This window comes from Pristis pectinata, chromosome 33 (genome assembly GCF_009764475.1).
Source record: "Pristis pectinata isolate sPriPec2 chromosome 33, sPriPec2.1.pri, whole genome shotgun sequence".
Lineage (NCBI taxonomy): Eukaryota > Metazoa > Chordata > Chondrichthyes > Rhinopristiformes > Pristidae > Pristis > Pristis pectinata.
The window spans coordinates 13,329,820-13,350,533 of NC_067437.1; the positions used below are offsets into that span (position 1 = coordinate 13,329,820).

The window sequence follows — 20,714 nt, forward strand, 5'->3', positions numbered from 1 at the left end:
GACTTCATGAAAAGGGACAGTGTGCATGCACCTGTCTACATCAATGGTGCTGAGGTTGAGAGGGTTGAGAACTTCAAGTTCCTGGGAGTGAACATCACCAACGGCCTGTCCTGGTCAAATCACGTAGATGCCATGGCCAAGAAAGCTCACCAGCGCCTCTACTTCGTCAGGAGGCTAAAGAAATTTGGTTTGTCCCCTTTGACTCTCACCAACTTTTACTGATGCACCATAGAAAGCATCCTATCTGGATGTATCACGGCTTGGTACAGCAACTGCTCTGCCCAGGACCGCAAGAAACTGCAGAGAGTTGTGGACACAGCCCAGCGCATCACGGACACCAGCCTCCCCTCCTTGGACTCTCGTTGTCTTGGTGAAGCAGCCAGCATAATCAAACACCCCACCCACCTGGGACATTCTCTCTTCTCTCCTCTTCCATCAGGTAGAAGATAAAGGAGCCTGAGGGCACGTGCCACCAGACTTAAGGACAGCTTCTACCCCACTGTGATAAGACTATTGAACGGTTCCCTTATACAATGAGATGGACTATGACCTCATGATCTACCTTATTGTGACCTTGCACCTTATTTCACTGCACTTTCTCTGTAGCTGTGACACTTTACTCTGAGTTGTTACTGTTTTTACCTGTACTACATCAATGCACTTTGTACTAACTCAATGTAACTGCACTGTGTAATGAATTGACCTGCACGATCGGTTTGTAAGACAAGCTTTTCACTGTACCTCAGTACAAGTGACAATAATAAACCAATACCAATAGAAACATAGAACCATAGAAAACTACAGCACAGAAAACAGGCCATTCGGCCCTTCTAGTCGGTGCCGAAACATTATTCTGCTAGTTCCATCTACCTGCCACCAGCCCATACCCCTCCAGACCTCTCTCATCCATGTATCTATCCAATTTACTCTTAAAAGTTAAGAGCGAGCCCGCATTTACCACATCAGATGGCAGCCCATTCCAAAGGGTCTAGATCCAGTGACAGTGAAGGATCAGCAACATATTTCCAAGTCAGGATGGTGTGTGATGAGGAGGGGAACCTACAGGTGGTGGTGTTCCCCTGCACCTGCTGCCCTTGCGCCTCTTGGTGGTAGTCACGGGCTTGGAAAGTGCCGTTGGAGTTAGCTGGGAGAGTAACTGTGCACACAGCGCCACTGTAAGCTGCTGATGGAGAGAACGAATGTTAAGTCTGGCAGACAGGGGACACACAAGTGGGCTGCTTTATTCTGGATAAAGCTGAGCTTCTGATACAGTTGGTACTGCACCCACCCAGGCAAGTGGGGAGGATTCCAAGACACTCCTGCCTTGAAGATATTGGAAAGGCTTCAGGGTGTCAAGAAGCGAGTCAAGAGAAAACAATCTCCGACCTGCTCTTTTCACACAGTCTTTGTGCGGCTGGTCCAGTTAAGCTTAATTTTAAGGTGATTGGAGGAAGGTATAAGGGGGATGTCAGGGGTAAGTTTTTTTTACAAAGAGGGTGCGTGGAACACACTGCCAGCAGAGGTTGTGGGGCAGATACATTAGAGACATTTAAGAGACTCTTAGATATCCATATGAATGATGTGGATATCTATGCCGGAGGGAAGGGTTAGATAGGTTTTAGAGCAGGATAAAATGTAGGCACAACATTGTGGGCCGAAGGGTCTGTACTGTGCTGTAATGTCCTATGTTCCCAGCCTATCCTGTTGCTCTTCATAACTGCAACACTCCATCCCCAGCAACGTCCTGGTGAATCTCCTCTGCACCCCCTCCAGTGTGATCACATCTTTTGTGCAGTGTGGTGCCCAGAACAGCACACAGTATTCCAGCTCGTATAAGCACTTATTGCTAACTGCACATCAGGCAAGGAGAAACCCAAGTAGTATGAATTTCTCTGTACAATTCAAGGTTCAACAACAGCATCTTCACCACTGCCATCAGGTTCTTGAATCAAGCTGAAAACTCTAACACTACCTCAGACTATATTTCTCTCTTGTCTCAACTTGCACTAGTGTCGTTTAAGGATCACGGTAGTTTAGTGGTTAGCGTAACGTTATTACAGTGCCAGCGACCCGGGTTCAATTCCCGCCGCTGTCTGTACATTCTCCCTGTGACTGCGTGGGTTTCCTCCGGGTGCTCCAGTTTCCTCCCACATTCCAAAGACGTACGGGTTAGGAAGTTGTGGGCATGCTATGTTGGTGCCGGAAGCGTGGCGACACTTGTGGGCTGCCCCCAGAACACTCTACGCAAAAGGTGCATTTCATTGTGTGTTTCGATGTACATGTGACTAATAAAGAAATCTTACCTTATTTTAGTATTTTAGTTTATTTTGTCGTGTAAGTTATGTATAATTCATGCTAATTTAAGTCTATGTTAATGCATGTTTGTCACGTCTGTAATATACTCTGCTGCTGCTGCATTGATGGCATTGATACCCTGGGTGTGTCTGCCTATGGCAATAAACTAGAACTTGAACCCCAATAATCTCTCATCCAATTGGATTGTCCAGCATCTGGCTCACACATTATTTCAGAACGTGAGCCGGGGGTCCAGAGTGCAAGCGGGTCGTGCGGCCGGATCCAGGGGTCTGGAATGTGGGCCGGATGCGCAACCAGAGCTGGGATTGCAACCTGGAACACCAGGGGTCAGGAATGTGGGTAGGTTTGTGGCCAGAGCCAGAGTCCAAAGTGCTTATGTATTTCCCGCTCCCTTTCAGCTCACCAGATTCCCTATAAAGTGTATTAACTAATGGTATAACATGTAAAACAAAATGAAATAAAAACGTGTTTGGTCACTGATTGGAGTAACATCCAACAGTCTGGAAAATCTGCTGGTCCGGCACCAACGTGCTGGATTATTGGAGATTTAGGATTTGAGACACTGGTCACGGGGTGCAGTGGTGGGAGGCACTGCTGGTGGTGAGTCAGCAGCTTCAGGGCAGGAGGGCTGGGGCGTTGAGGTGTGGGGATGTTGAGAAGGATAAAAATGACAATCTGCAATGCGAGTCCACATTATTAATACGCTGAAATATCTCCAGGTTGTGTAGAATAGGGTCTGAGAAGGAAGGATCAATGTATCGGGCAAAATATTGGAGCAAAAAATCAAGATGCTGGAGGAACTCAGGGGGTCGGGCAGCATCTGTGGAGGGAAATGGACAGTCAATGTTTCGGGTCGAGACCCTTTGTCTGGACTGAAAGAGAAGAGGGGAGATGTGTCATAGAAAGAGGCAAGGGGGAGGGGCAAGAGCTGGCAAGTGATAGGTGAATCCAGGTGAGGAGGGGTTGATTGGCAGATGGAGTCAGGTGGGGGGGAGGCAAGGGAGAAGTAGGTTGGGAGGTGACAGGTGGAGGGGACGGAGGGCTGCAGATGATGGAATCCATAAGGCAGGGAAAGTGGGCGGGGGGGAACAGTGGGGGAGGGAACCCAGTGGGAGGAGCGTGTGGGTAAAGGGCAAGTAGGGGAGGGGAAAGAAACTGGCTGAGGGCAGGGTGCGGGTTGGAAAGCAGGGGGTGCAGACCAGATGAAGGGTCTCGACCCGAAACATCGACTGTCCATTCCCCTCCACAGATGCTGCCCGACCCCCTGAGTTCCTCGTTTTTACTTTTGCTCCGGATTCCAGCATCCGCAGTCTCTCGAGTCTCCAACGGATTGGGACTCTGGTAGCCGACAAAGCATGGAACATCCGATGACATGATTCCCTAACCACCAGGCTGCTGGAATCAAACCCCAACAACACGTAAATCCGATACTTTCATGTTGCAGCTCAACGTGGAACAGAGTTGGATTCACAGGCTAAAATAAGCAGGCCATCGTGTGTACTACCCAGATTAGAAGTGACTTATCCCGAATATCTTATGAAAAAGGGGCTGCAGACTATTTGTTTAAGAAGCAGGGCAGTCGCTCCCCTCTTACCCGGTCAGACAGAGATCAGATTTCCTCTTCCTGACCTTGCTGCTACACTGATCCTGCGTTTTACTCCAAATTCCTTCCTCTCTTCACCTGAGCACTTGATATCTGACCTTCTCACATTCACATTACTGTTCACACATGGTGTGTTTCAGCTCCGTCAGTTGGCCTGTTGACTTGGAGAAAAGCTGGTGCCTCATTTGCTAATTAAGAAAATCTTGTTGTGCTGACAAAACGTTGTCTTTTCATCTGATGTGCTGAGAGAGCTGTCCCCACTGTGGGGTGGGGGCTGGGCTGGGAAATCGTTCTTGGGGCCCCACCAGTTGGAGTAAAGCGACAGAGAGCCAGCTGCAGCTCAGAGCTACGGCTCAGCAGCTGAGCGAACCAACAGGAGCAATTCAAACTGAGCGCTGAAATCCCAAAGAACACGGCGCTCGGTGTTTGGAAAAGAAAATAAAAATCTCATTTTGTTGCATCCAATAACAAGGAGGCAAATAGAAAGGTCTCCCTGTGATAACTTCTTCATCATCAGGAGGGAGGTAGCCCTGGTGTCAGACCTGGACGGCATTTAGTTGCCTGACTCCCCGGCGACCTTGATGACGCAGCAGCTGTTGAATCAGTGCAGCAGTACACTGAGGCTCTTCATTTTACATCCTCCCTCATGTTCATCTTACATGTTGAAGCCCCACACCACCAGGTCCAAGAACAGCTGCTTCCCGACAACCATCAGGTTCTTGAACTGACCTGCACACCCCTAACCCAACCTCAGCAACGGAACACTACAGACCGCCTCTTGAACTTGTCTCTGATTGTCTTTTTTTTGCACCAATGTCTTATTTCTCCATGGTGTCTCTCTCTCTCTCTCTCTCTCTCTCTCTCTCCCTGCTTGTCTTGTATAAGTTATGGACAATTTACATTCTGTGTGTTGTCTGTACCTACATGCCTGTGGTGCTGCTGCAAGCAAGTCTTTCATTGTAGCTGTACCTCACCGAACTTGAGCACATGACAATAAACTCGAAGTGACTCCTGTCTGCAAGTTCTCCACATCGACCAGTTAGGAACAACCTTCTTGCAGAAGCACCAGGTTTACAATCATAACCACCACAAAAAACTACTCTCGAGAACCTGGTTTGTACCCAGTCAGTTAATTATCTTTAAACACGAGTGTAGATATCCAGAGCCCAACAAAGTCTGTGGGTATCTAATCCCTGGGCCCTTGATGCCAGCCCCAGTGAGGTTCCTCGTTCCAGATCGCATACAGTATGGGACCCGCCCAGCACTGGAATACCAAGGTCTGGCAGATGGAGACTCCTGGGGCTCTGGCATTGTATGGTAGAGGGCAGGCAGCAGGTGGCCGGGATCTACCACAAGGAGGACCCTAGGGTTCAAGGCCTGGTGGTAGAAGGGGTCGAACGCTGGCACAGCATTGGCTGGGCCCCAGGTCTGTCGTTGGGTGGGTCCTGGGGTCCAAGGCCTTGTGTAAGATGGGCCCCAGGTGCTGGGCAGACCACAGGGAGAGTTCAGGTCCTCCCTTGGATCTTCAGCCACTCCATCCCAATTTCCAGGCACTTCCCTGTGGTCGCTGACCTCTCTGGTTAAAGGTTGGGGATATAGAACTCTGGTCAGACCACACTTGGAGTATTGTGTTCAGTTCTGGTCGCTTCATTATAGGAAGGATGTGGAAGCTTTAGAGAGGGTGCAGAGGAGATTTACCAGGATGCTGCCTGGATTGGAGAGCATGTCTTATGAGGATAGGTTGAGCGAGCTAGGGCTTTTCTCTTTGGAGGATGAGAGGTGACGATAGAGGTGTACAAGTTGATAAGAGGCATAGATCGAGTGGACAGTCAGAGACTTCTTCCCAGGGCAACAATGGCTAACACGAGGGGATTTAAGGTGATTGGAGGAGGGTATAAGGGGGATGTCAGGGATAAGCTTTTTTGACACAGAGAGTGGTGGGTGTGTGGAACGCACTGCCGGCAGAGGTTGTGGGGACATTTAAGAGACTCTTATATAACCACATGAATGATAGAGAAATGGAGGGTTATGTGGGAAGGAAGTGTTAGATAGTAGGATAATATGTCGGCACAACATTGTGGGCTGAAGGACCTGTACAGTGCTGTAATGTTGTATGTTCTCTGATATCCAGGGGATCCTCTGCTCCTGGCGGCAAACCTGCAGCGGTAACTGAGATGAGGCTACCAGAGCGATGATTCCGCTGTGGCAAAACCAGGCCACAGTCAGAGTGGGGTCTGAAGTCCGTGGGCCGATGCAGAGCTTCCAGTTACCAGACCATCCCCAATCCATCGCCACTCCTTCCTCAGTCGCAAAAGCTCCATTATTCTCTGTGACATTTTACTTGGCATTTCCTTCAGTTAGTTACTTTAGTTTATTGTCACATACACCAGGGTGCAATGAAATTCTTTGCTTGTGTGAAGCTCACAAGGTAATAACAGATAGAACCATAAATACAGCAACAGGTCCAACACTACAGAATGGTGCGAAGGTAGACTGCAGTCTGAAGTAGTGCAAGAAGAAGTGTTAAAGTGACACTAACGGAATAACTGAGTGAGGTAGAATAAAGAGAATGTAACAGCACCATTGGGAAGGAGATAGAACATAGAACAGTACAGCACGGAACAGGCCCTTCGGCCCACAATGTTGTGCTGACATAGCTAATCCCTCCTACCTACAGAATGCCCATATCCCTCTATTTTCCTCTCATTCATGGGCCCATCCGAGCCCCACTTAAAAGCCCCCAATGAATTTGCCTCCACCACCCCATGAGGCAATGCATTCCAGGCACCCACCACTCTTTGAGTAAAATACTTACCCCTTACGTCTCTTCTGAACCCACCCCCTCTCACCTTAAATGCATGCCCTCTGATATTGGATCGCTCAATTACGGGAAAAAGATATTGCTTGCCCACCGTATCTGTGCCCCTCATAATTTTATACACTTCCAACAGATCACCCCTTCGCCGCTCCAGAGAAAAGAGCCCAAGTTTGTCCAGCCTCTCCTGATAGCACATGCCCTCTAATCCAGGCAGCATCCTGGTAAACCTCCTCTGCGCCCTCTCTAAAGCCTTGACATCCTTCCTGTAATGAGGTGACCAGAAATGCACACAATACTCTAAATGCAGCCTAACCAGAGTTCTATAGAGATGCATCATAAGTGCTTGACTCCTGTACTCAGTACCTCGATTAATGAAAGCAAGCATTCCATAAGCCTTCTTAACCACCATATCTACCTGTGTAGCCACTTTCAATGAGCCATGGACTTGCACCCCAAGGTCTCTCTGCTCTTCAACACTGTTAAGGATCTTGCTCTTAAGATGTAAAAGAATGTGAATTTCCAGTCATGTTGAAGGCCCATTTTCCTGGCTTTGCCAATCGAATCACCGTGAGACACATGCGAGTAATTCTCAGCATTTCCCTCTTGGTCACTGGAGTTGACTGCAACATTTTGAGGAGAGGGAAGATGATTAAAGTGAGCTGGTTGTGTAGGGAGAGTGGTGCATTGGACTGATCATCTCAAGGCAAGGAACTCAACTCCAATTGTTAGTTCTGGGAAAGTTTCTGTTGGATAAGTCCAAATGGATCACTGAAGTAGTTTATGAAGGGTTTCTGGCACACCTTTCTTTTTGTGGTTAGTATTAGAGAAGCTGGATTTCCCCCACACCCCAAGGACACGATCTTTCTTAATTTCAAAACCAGAAGAAAAAAAGCAGCACAGATTTGTGTCTTTTAGAATCGAGAAACCACGAGAGCTGCCTTGTTGATGGTCCCATATCAGAATGGTTTCCCCTCTCCATCCTGGGTGACACGCGAGCGTAATGGGAGACACCAAAGCAAAATACTGTCAACACAAGAAATCCGAAACAACACTCGAAAATCCTCAGCAGGTCATTAAGCCTCTGTGCAGAGAAAGACAGTTACTCTTATCACAAGCCTTACATTTTCTTCTTTTCTTCCCTACAACTTCCTTGTACTTTAACACTGGTTGTACCTCTGAACTTAACTCAGGCCTCGGAAAAGTTCGGGATGAACACGCTTTAAGGTGGAAGGAAAGAATGGAGAGAAGGCAGGGGATGTGAGGTTTGTCATAAAATTAGAACAGAGGGCCTGTACCCTGGAGATTTCAGAGGCCACTGCCTCACAGCTCCAGTGACCCCGGTTCGATCCCGACCTCGGCTGCTGTCTGCGTGGAATTTTGCACATTCTTTCCGTGACCGCGTGGGTTTCCCCCGGGTGCTCCTGTTTCCCAGAGACGTGCAGGTTGGTGGGTTAATTGGCCACTGTAAATTACCCCTAGTTTGTTGGTGAGTGGTAAAATCCACAAGGAGTGGATGGGAACGTGGGGAGAATAAAATGGGATCAGTGTAAATGGGTACTTGATGGTCGGCATGGACTCTATGGGCCGAAGGGCCTGTTTCCCTGCTGTATAATGAATCTCCTCATGGACTATGCCGAATGCACCAGCAATGGCTTGGCAAGCTACCAATAAAGGATGTTCAATGAGCTAACAGGCTGACCTACTTATTTACTTTTCATTAACACAGGAGGCCGTTTGGCCCATCAGGTCCATGCCAGCTCCCAGCAGAGAAACCCCATCAATCTCCTCTCCTTACTTCCCTGAACTACTGCACCTCGTTCTCTCTCACACATCCCCATCAACTCCCCTTTGATTATTTTTGTCACTTACTGGATAATTTACATTAGCCAACTGAGGTACCAGGGCACACTGAGGGAAATCCACGCAGTCACAGGGAGAATGTGCAAACTCCACACAGACAGTGCTGGAGATCAGGATCGAACCGGGGTCTCTGGATCTGTGAGGCAGCGGATCTACCTCGCAACCCACTGTGCCACCCTCCAGCTCCAGGAAAACAGAACAGATTTTGGAATCTCCGTTCAGCATCGACGTACAGCCAAGTCATCAGTCAGCTACAAGTGCCCCCCCCTCCCCCCGTCACTCACCATACATCTTCCCTTCATCTGACAGGATAATTTTCCGTCTGCCACACGGTGGGTAGATAGCCAGGGCCTCCTGGAAACTTTGCTCGATATCAGCACTCCACACTCCCTCTGCATCATTATCCAAGCCCTTTTCAATCGAGTTGCTCATCGTCTCGGAGTCATGGTCAGGGCTTGAGCCCTCGTCCCAGCCGTTTGCCTCTATTTTGACTCTTTGCAGGTGTCCAAGCTTTAGCTTGGATGCAGCACCGAACTGCTGGGAGAAAACAAGGAAGGCATTTGATGAACTACTCCATATGTTACAGTAGCATCATACAGACAGGGACTAATGGGGACAGGATACTCGTTTCAGATTTCTACCACATTCCTGTTTGCACACAACTTTCATTTCTTCTATGTTCCTAACACTCATTTCTTCCCAACCTAAGAGTCCTGCGATTGACATTCAAGAGGAGCAACAGAGTGGAAGAGGGACAAACAGGAGAAGCGATGGGGAAGGGACGTGATGAAATGTGAAATGCAAGTTGAAGACGTCTGGGAAAGCAAATGATCAGAAGAGAAACTATCAGCCTGTGGAATCAGTCTATGGTTTTACCCCCAGTTTCTAACTCCCTCATTTTCACCACAGCACACTGAAGCTTCTAATTTTCGCTGTGCGTGTTGTTCTATTGACGGTGTGGACCGCCACTATGGAATCTCACACTTAAACCAGGAATTTCAATGTTGCAGCCTGAAACAGGAGCAGAGTTGGGAGAATAAAAATCACTGGGCGTCAACGGCATGGGACACAGACACACGCACAGACAGACACACACACACAGACAGACAGACAGACAGACAGACACACACACACACACACACACACACACACACACACACACACACACACACACACACACACACACAATATCACAGCTCAGCAGGAGACTATTCTGCCCATTTGAGCCAGTGACAGAATTGAGTCACTCCTTTTCCCCAGTTCCTGCCCCAAGCTTTATCTTTCAAGCAGTTATCTCATTCTCCATAAATTATCTGCTTCTGACACTGAATTCCAGGCCTCAACTATGAGAAGGTCTTTCCTCTGCCCCTGTACTTTAGCCGATCACCTTAAGTGCTCAGGTTCTCAATCCTGCTGCCAGAGAGAATAGTTTCCCTTTCTTCACTTTATCAGGTAATTTTGAACCTCTGTTAAATCACATCTCAACCCTCTCCCCTTCATGGCCAACGATATCGTCACATAACTGATCTCCCACCTCTGGATTCATCCCACAAAATCCCTCCTGCACTCTCTCGGGGGTCTTCACATTGCTCCCCTACTGAGGTGAGCAGAAATGAATATAATACTCCAGCTGATTTCCAGAGATTAAACATAACCTTCATGGTTTTGCACTCTTCATTGCATGTGGCGCCTCTTTTGTCTTCTTGATAAAGAGATGCAAAAATGTCAACAGAACGTCTTTTATTGAGAGAAGTAATTACCAACTAAAGGGCTACAACAATGTATCAAAGTCTAACCACGTATACACAGTTCTTAAAGGTACACTGACACATATAAACTGTTACTTTCCCAAATAAACCAATACAAACTTTAACTATTTACGTACACAAATTATACAACTATTTACATCAACAGTTGTAAATTCAACCAACTTTGAACTCTTGGGCTCTTTGTCACTGAACATTTCACTGCAAACTGTACTTGACATCATGTCACTTCAGCCTATGTTGGGCACTGTTACAAGGCCCATTTCAAGCTTGAGGAACAACATCTCATCTCCCAGCTGGGCACAGTGCAGCCTGCAGGACTCACTATCCAATTCTCCAACATCAGATAACTTTTTCTTTCTCTTTACACCATCATTGGCCATTTGTGCCTTCCCTCCTTCTTTTTATTTCCACTTATATGTTCAGGTTTGCTGGGTTTGTCACAGTTGGCCAGAGTCTACAACATTAGCAACACATTACACAGACAAAGGAGCTTAACTGCCCCTTAACTATCATATCATTTCACCCTATGGGTACATAGATCGGAAAGGTTTAGAAGGATATGGTATTGGTATTGATTTACTATTGTCACTTGTACCAAGGCACAGTGAAAAACTTGTCTTGCATAGCGATCCTACAGGTCAATTCATTACACAGTGCAGTTACATTGAGTTAGTACAGAGTGCATTGAGGTAGTACGGTAAAAACAATAACAGTACAGAGTAAAGTGTCACAGCTACAGAGGAAGTGCAGTGCAATAAGGTGCAAGGTCACAACAAGGTAGATCGTGAGGTCAGAGTCCATCTCACCGTATAAGGGAACCTTTCAAATAGTCTTATCACAGTGGGGTAGAAGCTGTCCTTGAGCCTGGTGGTACGTGCCCTCAGGCTCCTGTATCTTCTACCTGATGGAAGAGGAGAGAAGAGAGAATGACCCGGGTCATTCTCATTATGGGTCAAACGTTGGCAAATGGGACTAGTTTGGATGGGGCTCGTTGGTCAGCGTGGACCAGTTAGGCAGAAGGGCCTGTTGCCGTGCTGTATTACTCTACGACTATGACACTATCAGAGAAATTCCCCTTGTCCCACCCACTGCCCTCCCCCACCTTATCTGCCACCTGGACTAATGTGTTTCTCTCTTTCTCACTTCTGATGGAGAGTCACAGAGCTGGAACATTGACCCCTTTTCACAGATGCTGCCTGACCTGCTGAGTTTTTCCAGCACTTTCGGCTTTTATTTAAGATTTCCAGAGTCTGTGGGTTTTTGATTGACATTGTGCAGTACCCATTCCATGCAACAGTAATTACAATGGATCAGTTCTCCAAAGGAACAAAGGACTGCAGGTGCTGGAATCTAGATGAAAAACACGATGATGCTGGAGGAACTCAGCAGGCCAGGCAGCATCAGTGGAGAAAAGCAGGCGGTCAACATTTCGGGTCAGGACTCTTCTTCAGGACACATCTCGTCTCATATCCTCTCCTGCAATTAATTCTAAGATATTATATCTTTCTAATATGCACTGAACTGTCCATATAACACAGATTCCAACACATTCTATCAATAATACAGCAGTACAATACCAAATGCCTTAACTCAGTTGCAACAAGCTCTACTTTGGTTGCCTCTTTACCTCTCTCCATATGTGTGCCTCTGTTGTCACATCTCACATCCTGACTTACTGTTGACACAAGAATTTTCCTCTTTTCTGGTGTCACTTCTGGAGTCACAAAGTCATCATCTCTGACCTTCCCTTTCTGGACAGTCTCCAAGGATTTCAGCTCTGACACAACAGCTCTAAGTCTATTTTGTCACACTCTGGCTGAACATTGATAAGTTCATTCCTGCAGCAACATACTCCAGAAGATCTTCAGAGCTTTGTAATTATCTTCACGGGCAGAAGATACAAAAGCCTGAGAGCACAAACCACCAGGTTCAGGGACAGCTTCTATCCTGGCATAATGAGACTATCGGACAGACCTCTCATACACTAAAAGATGAACCCTTGATCTCCAATCTATCTCATTGTGGCCCTTACACTTTCTTTGTCTACCTGCACTACACTTTCCCTGTAACTGCAACACTATACTCTGCATTCTGTTTTCCTTTTTTTCTACCTATGTACTTATGCTTGGAATGATCTGTCTGGACGGCATGCAAACAAAAGCTTTTCACTGTATCTCAGTACACGTGACAATAATAAACCAACATCCAATTCAGTCCATTCAACAATTCTGCAAATTGCAATCTTGTTGACAGTGAGCGCTTCCACCAGAAACTGCAAAGTCTCGTCTTTGTTAGACTCACCTTAGTACCTCTTGCTGAGCCTTTTGCTTTTCACCTTAGTTGTGAACTCTCAAAGTCATTATGCTTAACTGGCTTGCTCATAGAGTTCGATTTTTCTTCTGAACTGCTACCAGCCAGGTTTCTGTCCGCTTGTTCTGAGTCACTGTTGAAGTTTGACTCAGCCTACTCCTAGTGGACTGTCGTCTACTGGCCCCAGAACATCCTTTCCTCTCAGACACTTCACTGCAGACTAGATCTCTGACCAGCCTGTTACTTTCACTGGAAGGTCTGTTTTTCAACCTCATGGTGGTCTCAGGAGGTGTTTCCCGCATCAGCAGCTTCCACCCTAATATATCCCTGTCACAGTTCATTTATAGATATGCAGCAAAACCAATGCCCAGTCCTGGCACATGAACACCGTGAATCCATGTCTCGAGAAGTGCCTTCAGTTGGGACTTTACGTCTCTGAAGCTCTGCTAATATCCTCCACTCCCATTAGATAGCTAAGATATCTTTATTAGTCACATGTACATCGAAACACACAGTGAAGTGCATCTTTTGCGTAGAGCATTCTGGGGGCAGCCCACAAGTGTCACCACGCTTACAGTGCCAACATAGCATGCCCACAACTTCCTAACCTGTACGTCTTTTGGAATGTGGGAGGAAACCGGAGCACCCGGAGGAAACCAGACATGGGGAGAACGTACAAACTCCTAACAGACAGTGACCGGAATTGAACCTGGGTCGCTGGCACTGTAATAGCATTACATTAACCACTACACTATCGTGCCTGCCCATTAGAAACCCTCGACGAGAGATTGCATCTTCCCATTCACCGCCATGCAGCCTTTGGCTCTGTTAAACAACTTTCCTTGCATTTCCTCAGTACACAACACCTACATGGTTGCACCAGGCTGCAGCCTTAATTCCTCCCAGGAAGATCTCATCGTTGACTGCTGAGTTCACCTCCTGGGTTACGATGCACTTATTCCCCACCAAATGGACTATCATCAAGAACCACTTACAATGAAGTCAGTGCATCTCAGTCACCAACCCTGTCTTCCTGGAGAGAGCTGCCTCATGCTAGGTTTGAGTCATAGAATCATACAGCACGGAAACAGACCCTTCGGCTCAACTCTTCCATGCTGGCCAAGGTGTCTACCTGAGCCAGTCCTATTTACCTGCATTTGGCCCCTATCCCTCTAAACCTTTCCTATCCATGTACCTGTGGGTACAATAAATAAACTGCTCTCTCTGTCAGCTCGTTCCATATACACACTACCCTTTGCGTGAAGAAGTTGCCCCTCAAGTTCCTTTTAAATCCTTGGTGAACATGTCATCTGCTCTTGCAGACCCACGATTTTCATCACATCAGGATCCAACATCATTTCAGAAAGAACTGCCTCATAGTGGTAATTAAAGGAGCAGGGCTATTATAAATACTCTTCTGCCTCTACCACTGCTTCTGGCAGCTCGTTCCATGCACCCACCACTCTCTGTGAAAAAGTTGCACCTTTAAATCTTCCCCTCTCACTTTAAACCTTTGCCCTGTGGTTTTTGACTGCCCTACCCTGGGAAAAAGACTGTGGCCATTCACCTGATCTCTGCCCCTCATGATTTTATATACATCTGTAAGGTTAACCCTCAGCCTCCTTCACTCCGGGGAAAACAGCCCCAGCTTATCCAGACTCCCCTTATAAATCAAGCTGTTTAGTCCTGGCAACAGCCTTGTGATGGCATCATCCTTCCTCTCACTGTCCTGGGTAGTTATAAAGGAGCTATTGCAATACGAGTGTCTACAGCTGCTTCCTGTGACCCTGGTCTGCATGTGTGTGCTACCTGAAGACTTCTTGATGCCTTCTAAGCCCATCTGAGCAGTTGTCTGCTCTGGTGGGGCAAGTACACCCCGGAATGTGAGTGACTCCTGCATCTCCTCACAGTCCAGTATTGTAGTCCTTATATAAACACAATCTCTCAGTCTGAGGGACTCAGAGACAGCACGGGAAAAGGCCCTTCAGCCCATCACACCCCTGCTGACCTTCAACTTGGTCTGTAATTGGTGCATGTTCCTCGTCCGTAACAATGAGTGACCCCTGGAGCCACCCATCTCGTCTAGCAGCCCACCAGTTTACTTCTGCCCTGACTTGGAGGGTCTTTCCTACACAGGTGCCAATACAGCTTTGTTCCACCTCAACAAACAATGGTTGAAATTGTGCCCTGAATGAAATTGCTTCCTATTTTTAATCACCATCTCCACATCAGTGGCTATTCTGTAAGCTCCCTTATTAAAAAGTTTAGCCTCAGTTCTGTGAACCGCCAGTCCACACACTGAGCAATCCTGTAATGTCAGATCTAAAAACGTATGTAAATTGCATCTTTTCGACAGTGGGTTTAGCCTGACTGCATATGCAACAACTGCTCCGTCTGGTTCCTGGTTCCACTAAAATTTTGAAGATCTCCAATGATGCTGATAAAAGTGTTCCATCGAGGTTTCACCGTGAGACAGTCTGTAGTACATTCAAAGTCAAAGTTGAGTTTATTGTCATACGTAGCGGTTAGCATAACGTTATTACAGTGCCAGCAACCCGGGTTCAATTCCAACGGCTGTCTGTAAGGAGTTTGCACGTTCTCCCCGTGTGTCTGCGTGGGTTTCCTCCGGGTGCTCCGGTTTCCTCCCACATTCCAAAGACGTACAGGTTAGGAAGTTGTGGGCGTGCTACGTTGGCGCCAGAAGCATGGTGACACTTGCGGGCTGCCCCCAGAACACTCTACACAAAAAGATGCATTTCACTGTGTGTTTCAACGTACATGTGACTAATAAAGAGATCTCTAAAATCTCTCTGTGCTGCATTGACTCACAGTAAAGTATTTTCTTCCTTAAGAATAAGTTAAGGTATCTTTATGAGTCACATGTACGTCAAAACACACAGTGAAATGCATCTTTTTATGTAGAGTGTTCTGGGGGCAGCCCGCAAGTGTCGCCATGCTTCTGGCGCCAACATAGCATGCCCACAACTTCCTAACCCGTACGTCTTTGGAATGTGGGAGGAAACCGGAGCACCCGGAGGAAACCCACGCAGACACGGGGGAGAACATACAAACTCCTTATAGACAGTGGCCGGAATTGAACCCGGGTCACTGGTGCTGTAATAGCATTACACTTGTAGTACGTTCTCCCCATGTCTGCAGTACTACAAATGTGACTTTTTAACTCCAACCTCCAAACCAATCGCCACTGAACAGCAATGCACACCTTCTTCCTGCCTGAAAAGTAACTGTGTATGCATGACTTCCGTTCCCCCAAGCCAACTTCACACCAATGTGCTCACTGCCCTTTAAATTCCATGGGCATTCATTTTGAGGATGTCTACTACATGACACTTTATCAAATGCCATCGGAAAATCCAGCATCAACTGCATTGCTCTCAATTACTCTCTGGGTTTCCTTCTTCAAATCTCCAATCAAGTTTTTTGAGCATGATCTGGTGCGCTGACCTTCCATTGTTAACCTATAGCCATCCGGATGGTGGAAATAAAATGCTGGAAAAACTCAGCTGGTCGGGCAGCATCTATGGAAGGAGAAGCAGTTTACGTCTCAGATCTGGGACTCTCTTCATCAGAAATGAGAAAGAGAGAAATAAGTTAGGGAAGGTTTAGAGGGATATGGGCCAAATGCAGGCAAATGGGACTAGCTCGGGAAGACATCTTGGTCAGCATGGATGAGTTGGGCTGAAAGGCCTGTTTCTGTGCTATATAATGCTATGACTCCCATGACACTAGGTGGCAGAGGAGGCGAGGGTGGAACAGAAAGGACTTCTCTCACAGGGTGACATAATCGGGTGGTTGAGATAAGATTAAGCTACTAAGTAATGTGTTGCTAATGTTGTATAATCTGTGCAATGTTGCATAGTCTGAGTAAAGAGAAAAAAGGAAGAGCAGGCAAAAATGGCCAGTTCTCACACAAACAGAAAGAAAGAGCAAATGATCTAAAGTTGGAGAATTTGAAACTGAGTCCTGCAGGCTGCACTGTGCCCAGATGGGAGGTGAGGTGCTGTTCCTTGAGCTTGCTTTGGGCCACAGGAGGCCAAAGACAGAGAGGTCGCAGTGGCAGTGGGATGGAGAATTAAGGTGGCAGGTAACGGGGAGCTCAGGGTCACTCCTGCGGACTGAACGCAGGCGCTGTGTATATTCCCTTTGTCCCACCCATTGCCCTCACCCACCTTCTCCGCAACCAAGTTCAACTCTCTCTCAGTTCTGATAGAGGGTCTGGGACCTGAAACATTGACCGTCTGTCTTCTCAAAAATGCTGCCTGACCCGCTGAGTTTTTCCAGCATTGTCCGTCTTTATTTCAGATTCCAAGCGTCCGCAGCTTTTTGATTTTCTTTGGCTGATAAATGTGTCTTGGATTATCCACCACCAAGATTAAACTGTGCACTGTAGTTGGCTGGATTTATCTGTACATCTTTGAACAAGAGAGAAACAATTGCAGTGCTTTATTCCACCAGAGGTTCATGATCCCTTTTGAATTATTTCACCATTACCTTTTACAACTGTTTTTATGTCTATCAATCCACCGATTAAAAGCATCCTCTCCAGATGCCTCACAGCTTGGGATGGCAACTGCTCTGCCCAAGACCGCAAGAAATTGCAGAGAAACAAAGGACTGCAGATGCTGGAATCTAGATGAAAAACACGATGATGCTGGAGAAACTCAGCAGGCCAGGCAGCATCCGTGGAGAAAATGGCAGAGAGTGTGGACACAGCTCGGTCCATCACACAAACCAGCCTCCCCTCCATGGACTCTGTCTACACTTCTCACTGCCTTAGAAAAGCAGCCAATGTAATCAAAGACCCCTCCCACCCCAGACTTTCTCTCTTCTCCCCCCTCCCATCAGGCAGAAGACACAAAAGCTTGAAACGCGCACCAATGGGCTCAAGGACAGCTTCTATCCCACAGTTATAAGATTCTTGAACGGACCTCTTGTACGTTACTGACCTCACAGTCTACCTCATCGTGGCCCTTGCACCTTCTTAACTGCACAGCACTTTCTCTGTAACTGTAACACTTTATTCTACACCCTGCTATTGCTTTTCCCTTGTACTACCTCAGAGTACTTATGTTTTGAAATGACCTGTATGGATGGCTCGCAAAAATGTTTCACTGTATCTCGGTACTTGTGACAATAATAAACCAATACCAATATTAATCTATCCATCCAGGCATCAGCACATCACCAAGAGCACAGCTCCTTGGAGGCAAGGCTTATCTACAGCAAAGTGACAATTTATACACCCATGGAGATTCTTAGATCAGAATGAAGGGCAAATTGAATAACTTTAAAGGAATTACAGCAATGGTACAAGGACGTTTAGACACAACCATTATGCGATTAAGATGATTTTTAATGGTGCAACTTTAATTAAATTTTTAATTCGTTAAAATATTAACATTAAAATATAAAAATAAAAAGCACAGTCACTTCCCCTGACTGAAACATAAAGGCAGGGCTGAATGAGAAATAATGTCTATCTACAATTTAATGACTTTAAGCAGCGTTGTGGATCACTCAGAGTTAATATGTGAAAGTCTCAAATATCAGGACCTACAGTTGTGAGTCTTACATATGTGTTACAGAGTAATAGAGGCCTTTTGGCCCATCAGTACACGCCAACCCTCAAACACCTATTTACACTAATCCTACAATAATTCCATTTTATTTTATTCTCCCTACATTCCCATCAACCACCAAGGTAATGTTGCAGCTCTATAGAACTCTGGTTAGACCACACTTGGAGTATTGTGTTCAGTTCTGGTCACCTCACTATAAGAAGGATGTGGAAGCTTTAGAGAGGGTGCAGAAGAGATTTACCAGGATGCTGCCTGGATTGGAGAGCATGTCTTATGAGGATAGGTTGAGCGAGCTAGGGCTTGTTCTCTTTGGAGAGAAGGAGGGTGAGAGGTGACTTGATAGAGGTGTACAAGATGATAAGAGGCATAGATCGAGTGGACAGTCAGAGATTTTTTCCCAGGGTGAAAATGGCTAACACAAGGGGGCATAATTTTAAGGTGAATGGAGGAAGGTATAAGGGGGATGTCAGGGGTAAGCTTTTTACATAAGGAGTGGTGGGTGTGTGGAACGCACTGCCGGCAGAGGTGGTGGAGACAGGTACATTAGGGACATTTAAAAAACTCTTAGATAGAAACATGAATGATAGAGAAATGGAGGGTTATGTGGGAGAGAAGGGTTAGATGGATATTAGAGCAGGATAAAGTTTCAGCACAACATTGTGGGCCTAAGGGCCTGTACTGTGCTGTAATATTCTGTTCTACACTGATCCTATATATTTTATTCTCCCCACATTCCCATCAACTCCCCCCAGATTCTACCAAGAATGGTTTGCTCACTGGCTTATGACGAAGCAGAGTTGTTGGGTTGCCATGGATTGTGTCAGTATCAGGGTAACCTTCCCTGTTGACCTAGGATCTATGTTTGCAGCTGCCAGCATTTAACCTAGCAGCTGTGAATGTGGCAGCCAGCTGGTAAAGGGACATGCATCTCCAGGGGGAGGGACAAGCATCTCCAGGGTGAGGGACATGCATCTCCAGGGGGAGGGACAAGCATCTCCAGGGGGAGGGACAAGCATCTCCAGGGGAGTCTTGCTGCTTAATGAATGAATGCCATGGTGATGGTAGGAGAACATGCAGGGGGTTAAAGGGAGCTGGGATGGCTACTGAAAAATCTTGCCCCCGAGAAGATGAATTCTGGGTATTGATGTCACTTGGGGAAAACTAATGCTGAGGGACAAACAAAACTCCTGCCCAAATACCAGGAGATGGGGCAGCACAGTGGTGCAGCTAGTCGAGCCGCTAGAGCTCCAGAGACTCGGGAGTTTGCACATTCTCCCTGTAACCGTGTGGGTTTCCCCCGCGTGCTCCTGGTTCCTCCCACATCCCAAAGACATGCGGGTCCTTAGGGTAATTGGCTGCTGTAAATTACCCCTAATGAGGTAATCTGGAGCGGGGGGGGGGGGTTGTTAATGGGAATAGGGGAATAATTCTACTTATTTTCTTCTTTCTGCGTTCAGTAGTAGAGTAAAACTCCGATAATCCGCTAGCTGATTGTTCAGAAATCCTGATAGTTCAGCATCCAGATCACTGGCTGCTTTTCCCACATTCCCTTTAAACCCACCAGGGCCCTGTTTCCCACACTCCCTTTAAACTCATTCAGACTTTGTTCCTGTGTTCCCTTGAAACTTACTGGGTTCACAGGAAAATTTATTATACAACTGCGTATCATCTAATAAAAAGTGAACTGAAGTGTACTGGGGCTATTAATAGAAGTAACATCCAATACTCCGGCACCATCAAAGCCCTGAGGGTGCCAGATTATGGGAGTTTTAGTGCAGCAGAGCAGGACAGACAACACAGGGCTCCAGCTATACGAAGCTTTGATTAAAGGCGAGCTGGCCCTCTCTCAGACAACTGCACTCTTCAGCAGAACTACCCGACTGCTCGGGGAACTACGGCTCGTGTGTCGTTAATTGGGTCAAAACACTCGTGGATCTGGTCTTAATACTCTGACACACTGACATTTTATAACCCAGAATGTTCTTTCACAGCTCAGTTTTGAAACTCCACTTGCATTGATGAATACATCTCACAGTGGGCACTGAATGCAATTTTCACACACCCACCATTATTGTTTAACTCACAGTGTCGGAGACCCTCGAACAATGTGCATTGTGTTCAGTAGTTCCAGTATGCCTTGAGTGCTTTGGCAAGAGCTGCACAGAACAGGGGTCTAACAGAATAGTTTTGAAGGGCATTGTAAAGAAATTATTTTTACAGTCAGTCTCTCTTTAGCATTTCTCTCATTCTGACCAGCTGCTGTCTCGGTTATCACCACCTGTTGACGATCTTAACGGGACACGGTAAAGGCACGCTGACCCACAATTCCCCTCGAGCTTTGGCACCTCGTGTTGACAGCTGCCTCCTGATGTCATTTGCCTTCTTTAAGCAAAGTAAAACCTGAACAACTTTTTAAACAAGAAGTTTTTAAACTTCTC

General features: G+C 46.7%; 1 protein-coding gene across 4 annotated transcripts in view; it reads right to left on the minus strand.

Moving 5' to 3' along the window:
* Positions 1-20,714, minus strand: part of LOC127585543 (transcriptional enhancer factor TEF-1-like) — a 70,859-nt gene that overhangs the window by 37,509 nt on the left and 12,636 nt on the right. For 2 of the 4 annotated variants that reach the window (XM_052043096.1, XM_052043097.1), the window contains one exon: positions 8,882-9,134. In XM_052043096.1, the coding sequence (XP_051899056.1) occupies positions 8,882-9,029 (148 nt within the window). In that variant the 5' untranslated portion in view covers positions 9,030-9,134. Of the gene's footprint in view, positions 1-8,881; positions 9,135-10,252; positions 10,280-20,714 lie in introns of those variants that run through there. The other 2 variants (XM_052043095.1, XM_052043098.1) reach the window with 2 other exon arrangements.